A 12,472-nucleotide genomic window follows, 5' to 3' on the forward strand; every position below is an offset into this window, starting at 1 on the left:
GCGAAACGTCTTTTACTGCAACCCGTAGTGATTAATTTTAATTTAATTTAAAAAAAGATGAGATTTATTTGTGAAATAATCTAGATTGTAAGATATAGTAAGGACCCGTTGATTTCGGTCCCTGTAAAAAATGTATAAATATGAAAAATACGCAGTATTCAAGGTGTTACCATATCACTAGTTATCTAAGATTGTACCTAGTCTATCACAGTCTTCTATAACTAAATAAGTACATAAAATAATTATTGTGTAAAGAATTTTTGATATATGAATAAAAACTATCACTATTTATGTAAATAAAACAAAAAGGTGTTGGTTATTTATTTTTTAAAAAAAAACGCCTTGTATATATTATACATTTCGCTTTTGAAAAAAAAATTGGACGCGCCCTGTATATATACTATAATATAAACAATAAAATTGTTTATTGTTAGTTTGTTGCTTTTTTAACGATAGTGTATGAGTGTTTGTGTAAATAGTGCCGCTGTACATTTGTATGCAATATAAAAATACAAATTTTAGTTTAGTATTTTGTACAAAGACAGAAAAAAGGTAGGTATTAATTTTTTTAAGTTACCCTGTATAAATTAAATAACACTAACATTTCATTTAAATACCGAATGATCGAAAAAAAAACGGCGTCAAAGAAGGCTGGGGAATAACAATCGATGATAATTTTTGCTGAAGTCAATTTTACTGAAAATTGGCATAAAACTTGTCAAAAATTGACACTAATTATACAGGGTGGTCCGAACTGTATTCCGGAAACTTCGGCAGCATATTCTGCAGATAAAAATAAGTAAAAAAGTTCGTATAAATGTATGTCCTAAAATGCTTAGTTTCGTAGATACAGGGTGTAGAAGTTTCATTTTTATTACGATTTCTTCCAAATAATTTTTAAAGTAAAGTCAATATTTGCATGAAAATTGGTATCTGAGAGTTTTTTGACATGAGAGATTTGATTTTCTTGTCAATATTACTCCTATTTGTAGGGGGCGCCACCTACATTTGTTTTAACTGTTTTAATGAGTAATAACTTTTCGTCTGTACCTGTATAAAACTACTGAATGAAAAAATATACATTTCCGTGACGTAAATATGTCTCAAATAAAAATATGTATGTCTAAACAAAAGTATTAGTCATTTCCGGTGATACAGGAAGTGACCAAAAACAGTTGAACACGTCAATCAATCCTAATTTATGTCATATACTAACATACCAAATATCGTTTTTTTATCTTTAAAAGTAAAAAAGTTACAGGTGTGAGCCACTTTTGAGACGCAACCTGTATATAAATAAATTACAAGGTTCTTAAGGCCAACTGGCAGTAAGTACCGACCAAATAAACTACCTCGGCCTTAACCTCGCCAAAATTATCATCGATTGTCATTCTCAGCCGTCTCTGACACCGTTTTTTTTCGATGGTATTGTATAAAATGCAACAAAAATAGAAATAAACTTTATAATAAATGAGAGATATTCTAATAGAATATAACATTTTATATACGACAAGCATAATCTGTATTCTTTACTTTATTTATTATTATTATAAATAATAATAAATAAAGTAAAGAATACAGATTACTTTTATTTATTTATTTTATTTATTTTTTTTTTATTTTTTTTTACTGGTGGGGATCACGTTCTGTAATGGAGATGAATGTTTTCAAACGCTCTCTTCAATGCTCTAACCGAATGAATAACAAATATTTTTGTTGCATATATATTATTAATAATAGACTAATGTTATTATATGATCATGTATATCTAGGACCTCTTTAATATTAACCCTGCTTTAATACGACTAATCTACCCTTATGCTTTCTACCCCCAGGTGATGAACCCCCTGGACGCCATTTGCAACAAGCCAAGGAAAGATGCCATTTGCGTCAGCCAACTGAGAAATGCCAAGAAGGTTGATCAAGCCATCTTGCAGGAAAGACCCGATGTCAAGATTTTCCTGCCATTCAGATTTTACTTTTGGAAACCGAAGGATCTGTTTAAGTTGCACACATATAACAGATATTTAGGTATGTATAAAAAGAGATTCAAAGATTCATCTCTAAAAGATTTTATGTGTTTTTATTTGAATTTATTGTATAGATTAGTAGTGGGAACTATCGAATGAATACTATCGAAACATTCGATAGTTGCAATTCATTCGAATAATTCGATAGCTAGTAAGAAAACATTCGTCGAAAACTATTCGAATAAAAATTATCGAATAGATGCGTCATCTGCCTTGAAATATTGTATTCTAGTAATTCGGCAGCAAAAACCATTCATTTATAAAATTCATTCATTTATCAAATTCATTTATTCGTCAGGATCGATTTTAATAAAATATAAACTGGATTTTAGTTGTCGTCCGGCGACGTAGGTTTCTTTCCTAAAAACCCGACAGCGGTCGGTGGCAATGCTATGAAAGAAGCCGGCATCTTTGATTTTTTGCGGAGTCAAATAAAGGACACATTATTTTTTTTATTGAGGTGCTAGTATTTACACAGAAAATATAGTATGAAGGGCGCTGTTGCCATATATTCGTATTAGTTGGTATTAGGAGAGAATATTATTCTTTAGCATTAGTTAGTTAGGGATAGTATGTCTATATGTTTTGCATTTTTTTTATTAATATTCTGTTGTTACACTGCAATAATACTTTTTATTTTGGATGTAGGAAAATGATTTTTAATGTTTTTAAGCAAAGACTAGTTTAATAAATAATAACAGTAATAATTTGTTATACCTATTAACAACAAAATTTACAATCATTTAATAATATAAACATTTTTTTTAAGTAGTAGCAAAATATAAACAACAAATAAAAGTCAAAAGTATTTATATTAGATCCTATTTAAAAATAATATAGTCTCTAAATAGCAACGTTGGTTTATTAAATAATAATAATTACAGAACTAATTTGTTATATTAACAACAAATTTTAAAATCATGAAATATAAACAATATAATTAAAATTTATAATATAAATTTATATTATATATTACTATTTAAAAATAATATTTACTTTTGCTGGCATTTACTTTAAAAAATAAATGAAATATTTCTTCACAAAAAACCATATAAGAGAATTAGCATAAACAAAATACAAACATTGTTAACTTTTTTTTTTAAATTGGCAAGTGTAAAACTTTCAATTTAATTTTCTCACCCCAAAATGTGAGTTCGATAACCACATTTACTTAACCACATTACTTAAATATGATTATTAAGTTCAACTAACTCATATTATTAAAACATCTAAAATACAAATATGTATTTTTAAAATTAATTGTAAGTTCATCTCATCTCTCTTAAAAATTGCTACTTCTCAAAATTTCCCATTAAAAAAATGCAATCTAACCTAACCATATATACCATATAAAATTAAATAACTGAAAGATCAGACTGAAAATTTTTCGGAAAAATTTTGACCACTTCGCACACAATCGTCAATTAAAAAAACTACTATTTTAGTATTTTAAATACTTTAATAAACGCAAAAATAGCATAGTATTTACAAGGCGAAGTTATAAAAATTTGGAAGAACTAATAATGCACTGACGCACACAAAAATCAAACGAATACTAAATTTCATTTATCAAAAGCATTCGATAGTCGTGGCGCAACGATAACCATTTAGTCGCACGGCGAGGTTGTCACATATGCTTTAGTTTACAAATGAATGAATGATTTTATTCGAATAAAATCATTCGATAGTTGAAATCATTCATTCAGTAACCATTCGATAGTCTAATTCATTCGATAGTTCCCATCGCTAATATAGATATTATTTTTTTATTACAGCCGCCACTGGTGGGGATCACGTCATCAGTTTAATAGACGAAATATCGTTCCAATTCCCCGGGTCTCCGCCTCTGTCACAGATAGACGATATTCCACCAGAACAGTTCTGTAATGGGGATAACAGGCCAGAAGAGTGTGGATTCAATTGCGAATGTACGCACGCAGTTGACATCCCGATGAATGCCATAGTTGAAGTCGTTTTAGTTGACGAAGGTAAGTTATATTTTTTATTTCTTATTGAATTAATATAAGCTTGTAAGCTTGGTGCATTTTCCGCCGGTGCTGCCACCATCGGAAAAAATATCGTAAACAACTAGTACTTACAAATACACGGGTTTAAACAGCGAGAATACGAAAAATTTATTATTTAATTATTTTAAAAGTGTCAGGAAGTATAATTTGTGAAAATTCTAAAAATATAAATAAAAAAGTAAATACTCTGATATATTCAGAAGATCTAACTTGTATTATAATTTATTCCAAATAAAAAAAAACTTTTTAGATGAGTTCTACTATGGTAGCGAGCATAAGTTATCACCGGTTTTACTAATGGGGCATAGTTGGGGCTATTTCGGCTAAAACGATTTTTTTAAGGTACATAATTAATTATAATTTTAGGAGATGTTCATAAAACATTTAATCACTAGTTGGTTAAAAAAAAGTATACCATTATACTGCAAATTATATTTTTTCCTCTCTTAGTATATGTCTATTTAATTTTTTGATTATGTAAGGAGCACTTTGTTTATTCACTTGTTTCGTCGAACTGCTTGAATCCATTTTTGCTTTTCATCAAATCGGTGTGAGAAACTATGAAGCTATAAAATGTAGTTAGAATGTTATTGCACCCAACAACGCCCTAATTACGCTCTCCTTTACGCGTTAACATTTTTTCGGCAATTTTATTAACATTTGAAATTGACACAACACAACAAGACGCCTAGTTCGAATTCTTTTTCGCTTATTTTTTACTACCCGAAACAGCGTTACATCACACAAACCTCGTACCTGAGTGATTTATAGTTTCAATAACTGCACTAGCAAAAAACTAAATATTTTAAATATTATGACAGAACCACGATAACTTCTGATTTTTGACGTTGAAGCGCTGCGGTAGGAATTTGTTGAAATCAGTTGAAATGCACCAAGCCCTAACAGTTTCATCGACATCCCTTGCTACAATATTTTTCTGTCCCAGCCACTGTTTTTGTTTAAATCCTGGTTTATAGCAATTTTGAAATACATGTTAATTATTTCAGTACAATCTCCCAATCTGAGCCATCCGTTCCATCTGCACGGGTACTCGTTCAACGTGGTTGGTACTGGTAGATCACCTGATCAGAACGTGAAGAAGATCAACCTAAAACACGCCCTGGACTTGGATAGAAGAGGACTGCTGCACAGGCAGTTCGACTTGCCACCATTCAAGGATACTATAGCAGTACCTAATAACGGTTACGTTATTTTTAGATTTAGAGCAGATAACCCAGGTAAAAATCTTTTTTTTTTCTTTACATTTACTTTACATTTGTTGCTATGCCATTATCTTTTCTTTTTATTAATTTTGAAGTTTGTCAAATGTTAAGTAGGTAGTGATTATTGAACTCGTTTAAAATCAAAAAATGAATTATGAGAGTGATAATGAGTCCTGTAGTACACCACTAGAGATAGCAGAGGCGGCCAAATTAACAAGTCTTGGATTGCTACCACAAAAGTCTAAGGATCATTACATGTCTACCTATAAACACTTTCTAGACTGGAGGATTGCCAAAGGCATAAATTCGTTTTCCGAATCCGTGTTATTAGAATATTTAGTTGCCATTGTAACGGAACAAAAATCAATCTCCTGATTGACTAAAGAATGTTGATACGATATTTTCACGCAAAGAACTTGAAATAATATCAATGAAATTCAAATACATATATAACTTTAAATAAAACACAAATTACCAACTTTAGTTACACAAAACAACAAAAAGTCAGATGCTGGTACTCCAATTTATCGTTCTCCAACAACTGTACTCAACTAAAGTTGGTAGAAGTATGTGTTTTATTGCAAAAAACTTGAAGCAGCATCAATAAAATTCAAATACATATATAACGATAAATAAAACACAAATTACCAACTTTAGTTACACAAAACAACAAAAAGTCAGCTGCTGGTGGTACGATCATCATTTTTCAACAAATTTATTTTACTAAAGGTGGTAGAAAAAAGTACTAATATACAGGTATGTCGTAAAACACATCTAATAATAATTAAACTTCCCAAATATTTGAAAATAGAATAGTTCGAGATGACTGCGACTCTCGATGCATAGCAGCTGATGATATTGACGTTTTTACTATCTTTTAGTTAATTTTGACGTTTGAAATTGCCAAATTTTAAGTAGGTAGTGACATTTTCCCCTAAAACATAAATACAATAATTAATAGTAAGATTAACATTAAAAATACAAATTCAAACACTCCTCATAATTATTATAATGGCCGTGGACAAAATTATAGTTTCAACTCGCAATTTATAGCCATTATTCACTCGGGTGACTTGTACCCCTCGCCTACGGCTCGTGACGCAAACGCCACCCTGCGTGAATAATGGCTAGCATAAATGGCTCGTTCAATAATCTATACTAATATAATATAAAATCCTTAAGTGACTGACATACTGATTAATCACGATCCTGCTCAAACCACTCAACGTAAGAAGCTCAATTTGGCATACAGGTTGATTCTAGGGTGTAGAGGTTCGATAAGAAGGGATTTTTCGAAATTCCAGTTCCAAGAGGGTGAAACCACCCCTCAAATATTACAATATTTTTTATTTAAAAAACGGTCAAGTTTCCGAAAAAACGCTTAAACACGTATATTTTATTTTGTTTTTTTACATATCTTAAGATTTTTTAAAAATGTATACAGGGTGTCTCGAAAAATCTGGTCATTGATTAATCACGATCCTGCTTAAAGCGCTTGACGTAAAAATCTGATTTTTGGAAAACAGATTGACTTTAGGGTGTAGAGCTTCGATAAGAAGGAATTTTTCGAAACTCGAATTCTAAGGGGGTGAAACTATCCCTAAAATATTAAAATATTTTTTATTTAAAAACCGGTGAGTTTTTCGGAAAAACTCTTAAACACGTATATTTTATTTTGTTGTTTTACATATTTTAATTTTTTTTATAAATTTATACAGGGTGTTTCATAAAATATGACCATTGAGTAATCACGATTCTGCTTAAACTGCTTGACGTTTAAAGCTGATTTTTGGTAAACGGATTGACTGTGGGGTGCAGAGGTTCGATAAGGAGGGGTTTCTCGAATTTTAAATTCCAAGAGGGTGAAAACGCCCCACAAATATTAAAATATTTATTATTTAAAAAACGGTTAGTCTTTTGGGAAAACGCTTGGACAAGCCTATTTTATTTGTTTTTTTTACATATTTTGAATTTTTTTAAAAAATCATACAGGGTGTTCCAAAAAGTTGGATAATTTCTTAACCACGATTCTGCTTAAACTGCTTGACGTAAAAAGCTTATTTTTGGCAAACGGATTTTTCGAAAGTCAAATTCCAAGGAGATGAAACTACCCCTCAAATATTACCAAGTTATATAATAATATCGCCATATTGTTTTTTCTCATGCTGACATAAATGTGAGAAAATTTTCAGTTTGTATGTTAATGGAAATTCTTGCTTTCCTTTATCATCACCATTACAAATGACCAATTCGACGCGAACGAAGTCGCGGGTACATGCTAGTATACTATAAATCACAAGTAATTTTGAAAAAGACTTAAATTTGAAGTCTTAAATCAGCTCTCGAGAAATTACTTAAAATCAAATGACTTAAAGTCATCAAAATGATTTAAATCAGAAAAAGACTTTTTTGTGATCTTGCAACTCATCTGTTACTAATCCCATTTTTTTTTAATTTCCAGGCTATTGGTTGTTCCATTGCCATTTCCTGTTCCACATAGTCATAGGTATGAACCTCCTGATACACGTTGGAACCCAAGACGATTTACCACCTGTACCTCCCAATTTCCCAAAGTGCGGAAACCATCTACCTCCCATTACACCTCACTGAGAGACATCCTGAAGACTAGAATAAAATCTAAATAATCAAAACTGTGTCTGAAGACATTTTAAAAGACATATTACCAACTGATATCGGCATTTTTTTAATTTATAAAAGAATGTGATAGATGATAAGTCATATAAAGTTATTAACAAAAATGATCTTAAGGTGGATTATTTTATTTTCGATATTTTTTAAATCTTTTGTAAGTAAAATATAAGAATTACAGGGTATCGATACAAAAAGTTTGTTAAAATTTGTTAAAATTATAATAATTGTATAATGACTAACACTCAGGGACTATTAATAAGCGTAGTACCACCATTATCACAAGAAAAAATAAATAAAAAGGTGTATGGTAGAAACATTATGCAGTCAAGAAATGTTACTGACTTATAATATAGTATATACGGTACGATTAAAAAAAGGCGTCAAAGACAGCTGGGGAATGACAATCTCTGATAATTGGCGAAGTCAATTTCTAAACATTTTTTTTAAAAATTGACATAAAACTTGAGAAAAATCAAAACCTTCAAGGACAACTGTCAAGTAAATGACGTCTAGAGCTCGGCCTCGCCAAAATTATCATCGATTACCATTCCCCAGACGTTTTTGATGCCGTTTTTCGATTGTATGGTATTTAAACACTTAAAAAAATATAACTTTATTCTAAAAATAAATTAAAAAATAACTCTCTAACACCTTGTATAAAGAAAAGACTAATTAACAATAATATACTTATATCTACAAAAACACAAATTATATTTTCTATTCTACCAATTCATTCTTAATTACATGTATATAAGGATTTGTATGTAATAATTAATTATATGTATTTGTTCTTCTGCAATGTACAGGTCCTTATATTGTTTGCAGTAACAAAAAAAACGGATGATTGTATATATAAATAGTCAATAATTTAGCCATATAAGACAAAGAAAATCATACGCTATTATATTTGTAAGAAGAAATTTATTAAAAATGTTAAGAACGAAATAAAGAAATAAATTATAAAGATGATGTGCTGTTGATTATTTCTAGTTTCCAAACTAAATTTTTAGACTCACCCTGTATATGGTGGGTCTTAAATAATGAATTCAGTGCTGGTAGATGGGCTGGTATTTTTTCTCTTAAAATTAATTTTTGCCTCTTAAAAATTCTCTTAATTAGCCTTCTCTGTCCAATTTTTATATAATATTCTAAACTATTTACTTTCTCTATGATAATATTGTTATACTTGTTTATTTTTGTTGTTGTCTTTGTCTAATGATTTACCATAGATTATATAGTTCGGACTCTCTTCTTTTTATTATTTTTTCTGGCCAAATGACATATATGAGTTCAAGCCGCATTAAAAGGAAAGAAGAACAAATGTATGTCTAATCTGTGGGCGGCTATGCTCTGGATTATAAATATGAAAAGAAGAAGAATATTACTTTGATTCTGTGGGTACAGTTCTTTTAAGACCTGAAATACGAAAAAGAAGAAGAATGCAGGTGGCGCCATTGTGGAAAAAGTGAGAAAATTTTGAACTAAAATCAACTATTTTGGCAATTGTTTATGTTGTTCTAATTTTTCCGATTTTTTCATATGAAAAGTGATTTTTCTGTATACTATTTGAGTTTATTTGGTTCCTTAAGGCCTATTCAGCCTCTTGAAAATGTAAGTACCCAGTATTTTGCTTGTTTCCTATAGTTTTTTTCACTTACAAATATCTTAGTTACATCACCCATTAAAAGTTTATATATTTCTACAATTACCATAATTTTCTTTCTCAAAGACGAGTATATGCAAATATAGATACATTCCTTAGCGGCTCAATTGTACATTAAAAATAAGATATTTTTAGGATGAGTCAACTTATCCATATCCTCGATACAGCAATGATTACATTTTACTTGGTGCAATGTTAAATCGGTTTGTTTTTGAAAACTGTCTATTTTCTCTATCTTTTCCTGTAAGAGTCTTAACTAAAAAATCAGCATTACTGTATATAGGATATAATAAAACTTGTGTGAATACTTTTTCTTGAATCCTGAGCGTTTTTGATATCATCCGTTCGATTCTGTAGCTTGTAAACCAAACACATTTTCGTTATCTCGAAGTTTAGTGCATAAATATCAACGATATTATCTAGGTCACGAAATTTTAAATTGTTAGATTTCATTAAAATAGATTCCAGTCAATTTAAATTAAATGGAAATTTTAAACAAAAACTGACAATAATAGAGGCTTTGTCAAAATATATTAATTTATTCTTTTGATATACATATCACAAGATTTGTTTTGTATTGATTATTTATCATAGAAATGTGTTTCTTTTCTTAAAATTCATTTTTGCCTCTTAAAAATTGCGTTAATTATCGTTCTCTGTTCAATTTTTATGTTCTTTTTTTATATTGCTCTACTTGTTTATTTTGATAGCTGTCTTTGTCTAATAATTAACCATAGATTATAGTTCAGATTTTCTTTTTGTTAAAGGAAAGAAAAAAAAATATATGTCTAATCTGTAGGTGGCTATGCTTCGGAACATAAATATGAAAGGAAGAAAAGTAATGTTACTTTTATTCTGTGGTTACAATTCTTTCAAGACCCGAAAAACGAAAAAGAAGATTGCAATTGGCGCCATCATAGGCGCCATTGTGTTTTGTGTCAAGTGTTGTCGAGATCTTTCTGTTATGTTGCTCTACAATTTTTCTGATTTTTTAATAGAAAAGTAATTTTTCTGTACACTATTTGAGTGCATTCTGTTCCTTCAGGTCTGTTTAACCTCTTGAAAACGTAAGTACCCAGGATCTGCCTGTTTTCTATAATTTTTTTCACTTGCAAATATTTCAATTACATCATCATTTTAACTAATACATTTTTCCTGTTTTCATAATTTTCTTTTTCGAAAATCGAGTATATGAAAATATAGATACTTTCATCGATGTCCCTATTGTACATTAGAAATATAGTTACTTACAATATTGCTCGATATTTGGTATTTTTTGAACCATTTTTTTTTGGTAGAGGTAAAGATGTTTTTTGTTCAACTTTTTCCTAAATGTGGTTTTTAGGTATTTATTCGTACAGGCAAACAAGTTTTCTACGTATTTAGGAACGAGTGAGTGTTAAATATACCTAAAGGGCCCCATTCTCAATATTTATATAATACTTTAGATAAAAGAAAATAGTTTACACATCACATTTAATGCTAAACTTGTCCTTTAAAAAAATCTTTAACTCTGTCGTCATATTTTAGTTAACAACTTTGCATTGTTTTAATATAAATCATGTTTTAATTATAATTTTCTTTTTAGGAGCATCATTAATAATACACACCAGACACCAGCACGTAAGGACCTCCCAAAAGAAGAAATCTGAGTCACCCCTTGTATAATCCTGATGTTTAGCTACCATTCTGGTTTACGACATTGATCGTCTATTATCTAATTAACAGTACGTGTTTAAATTATTATTTAAAAATAATTATAACAAATTTATTAAATGTTTATTAACAGACTGACCATAGTTTTTAAGATATTTTTATTAATCTTAATATGAAACAAAAATATATAAACAAATATTATAGCATAATTATTAATAAAATGTAATAATTTTTATTTCTTTTGTTACAGATTTTGTACAACAAATCAATGCATGGATATAGTTCCAGGGCAGTACATTTATCCTTTTGATAAATACCGTATGATCGAAAAAAAACGGCGTCCAGTTGGCTGGGAAATGAACATCAATGACATTTCCCATATAAATTTACATATAAAATGACAGCGATCTTCATTCCATAGCCATCGCTGACGCCGTTTTTTCTCGATCATACGGTATTAGTTACAATGCATCAGGACTTCTAAGTATATCTATAATTTCATTTCTATTGGGTAAATAAATATATATTTTACTGGTTTTTAATGTTCTTCATGGGAATTCATCATTTTTACATTTCATTAAGTAAGAAAAAAAGTTCAGTTAGTCTCCGAGTTACATTTTTATGGTTCTTTGTTATCATAACCAAATTCAGACAATCTATTTTAAAATTGTGTTAATTTTTGGCACTTGGACACTTCATTTTCTTTTTAGTAGAATGCCATCTACTTAGGATTTTACTTCATGTTGTTTTTGGTCTTTCATTTCTCTATAATAGCTTGACTCCCATATTTTCTTGATTGTGGGAATAATATAATTTATGAATCCTATAAAATATTCAATTGCCTGTATTTCTATAGATCTTAATTTGTTTGGTAAAATATACTATCTACTTAGAATTTTACTTCATGTTGTTTATGGCTAACTTTCATTTTTCTATAATAGCTTGACTCCTACATTTTCCTCCTTGTAGGCATAATAATTCATTCATTAATTTTATAAGATATCCCACTGACTGTATTTCTATAAGTTTTCAATTTTCCTTATCGTGTCATTTTTTTAAGACTTTTTTGCTTGTATAATACCTTGTACAGAATGTAGTTTTCGTGGAATCATTTTTATGCCATTTTTTAGCCCTTTTGCTCCCATATAATTTAGATACACCATAGCACATTTTAAAATCTCTCAAAATTCCCGATTAATTCCTGGCGCATTCGCCATTTAT

General features: G+C 29.6%; 1 protein-coding gene and 1 long non-coding RNA gene across 2 annotated transcripts; both read left to right on the forward strand.

Annotated features, from left to right (window-relative positions):
- Nucleotides 1-1,438: 1,438 nt before the first annotated feature.
- Nucleotides 1,439-8,901, forward strand: LOC115886498 (laccase-7-like). The gene is made up of 4 exons (XM_030905679.1): nt 1,439-2,031; nt 3,806-4,018; nt 5,065-5,295; nt 7,742-8,901. The coding sequence occupies exons 1-4, from the start codon at nt 1,839-1,841 to the stop codon at nt 7,888-7,890; spliced, it is 786 nt and encodes a 261-aa protein (XP_030761539.1). The 5' UTR covers nt 1,439-1,838; the 3' UTR covers nt 7,891-8,901.
- Nucleotides 8,902-10,522: 1,621 nt separating this feature from the next.
- On the forward strand, nt 10,523-11,636 carry LOC115886651. The gene is made up of 3 exons (XR_004050924.1): nt 10,523-10,662; nt 11,184-11,322; nt 11,502-11,636. It is a non-coding gene; the product is annotated as an uncharacterized LOC115886651 (long non-coding RNA).
- The last annotated feature ends 836 nt before the right edge of the window (nt 11,637-12,472 follow it).

The sequence above is a fragment of the Sitophilus oryzae genome, unplaced genomic scaffold (genome assembly GCF_002938485.1).
Source record: "Sitophilus oryzae breed Bouriz unplaced genomic scaffold, Soryzae_2.0 scaffold_494_pilon_pilon, whole genome shotgun sequence".
NCBI classification, from domain to species: domain Eukaryota; kingdom Metazoa; phylum Arthropoda; class Insecta; order Coleoptera; family Curculionidae; genus Sitophilus; species Sitophilus oryzae.

Excerpts from the sequence above, each read along its gene's own strand:
- LOC115886498 (XM_030905679.1), top strand. The coding sequence starts at position 1,839 with ATGAACCCCCTGGACGCCATTTGCAACAAGCCAAGGAAAGATGCCATT. Across the intron at positions 2,032-3,805 it reads CACATATAACAGATATTTAG|CCGCCACTGGTGGGGATCAC; the intron begins GTATGTATAAAA and ends TTTTTATTACAG. Across the intron at positions 4,019-5,064 it reads AGTCGTTTTAGTTGACGAAG|TACAATCTCCCAATCTGAGC; the intron begins GTAAGTTATATT and ends TAATTATTTCAG.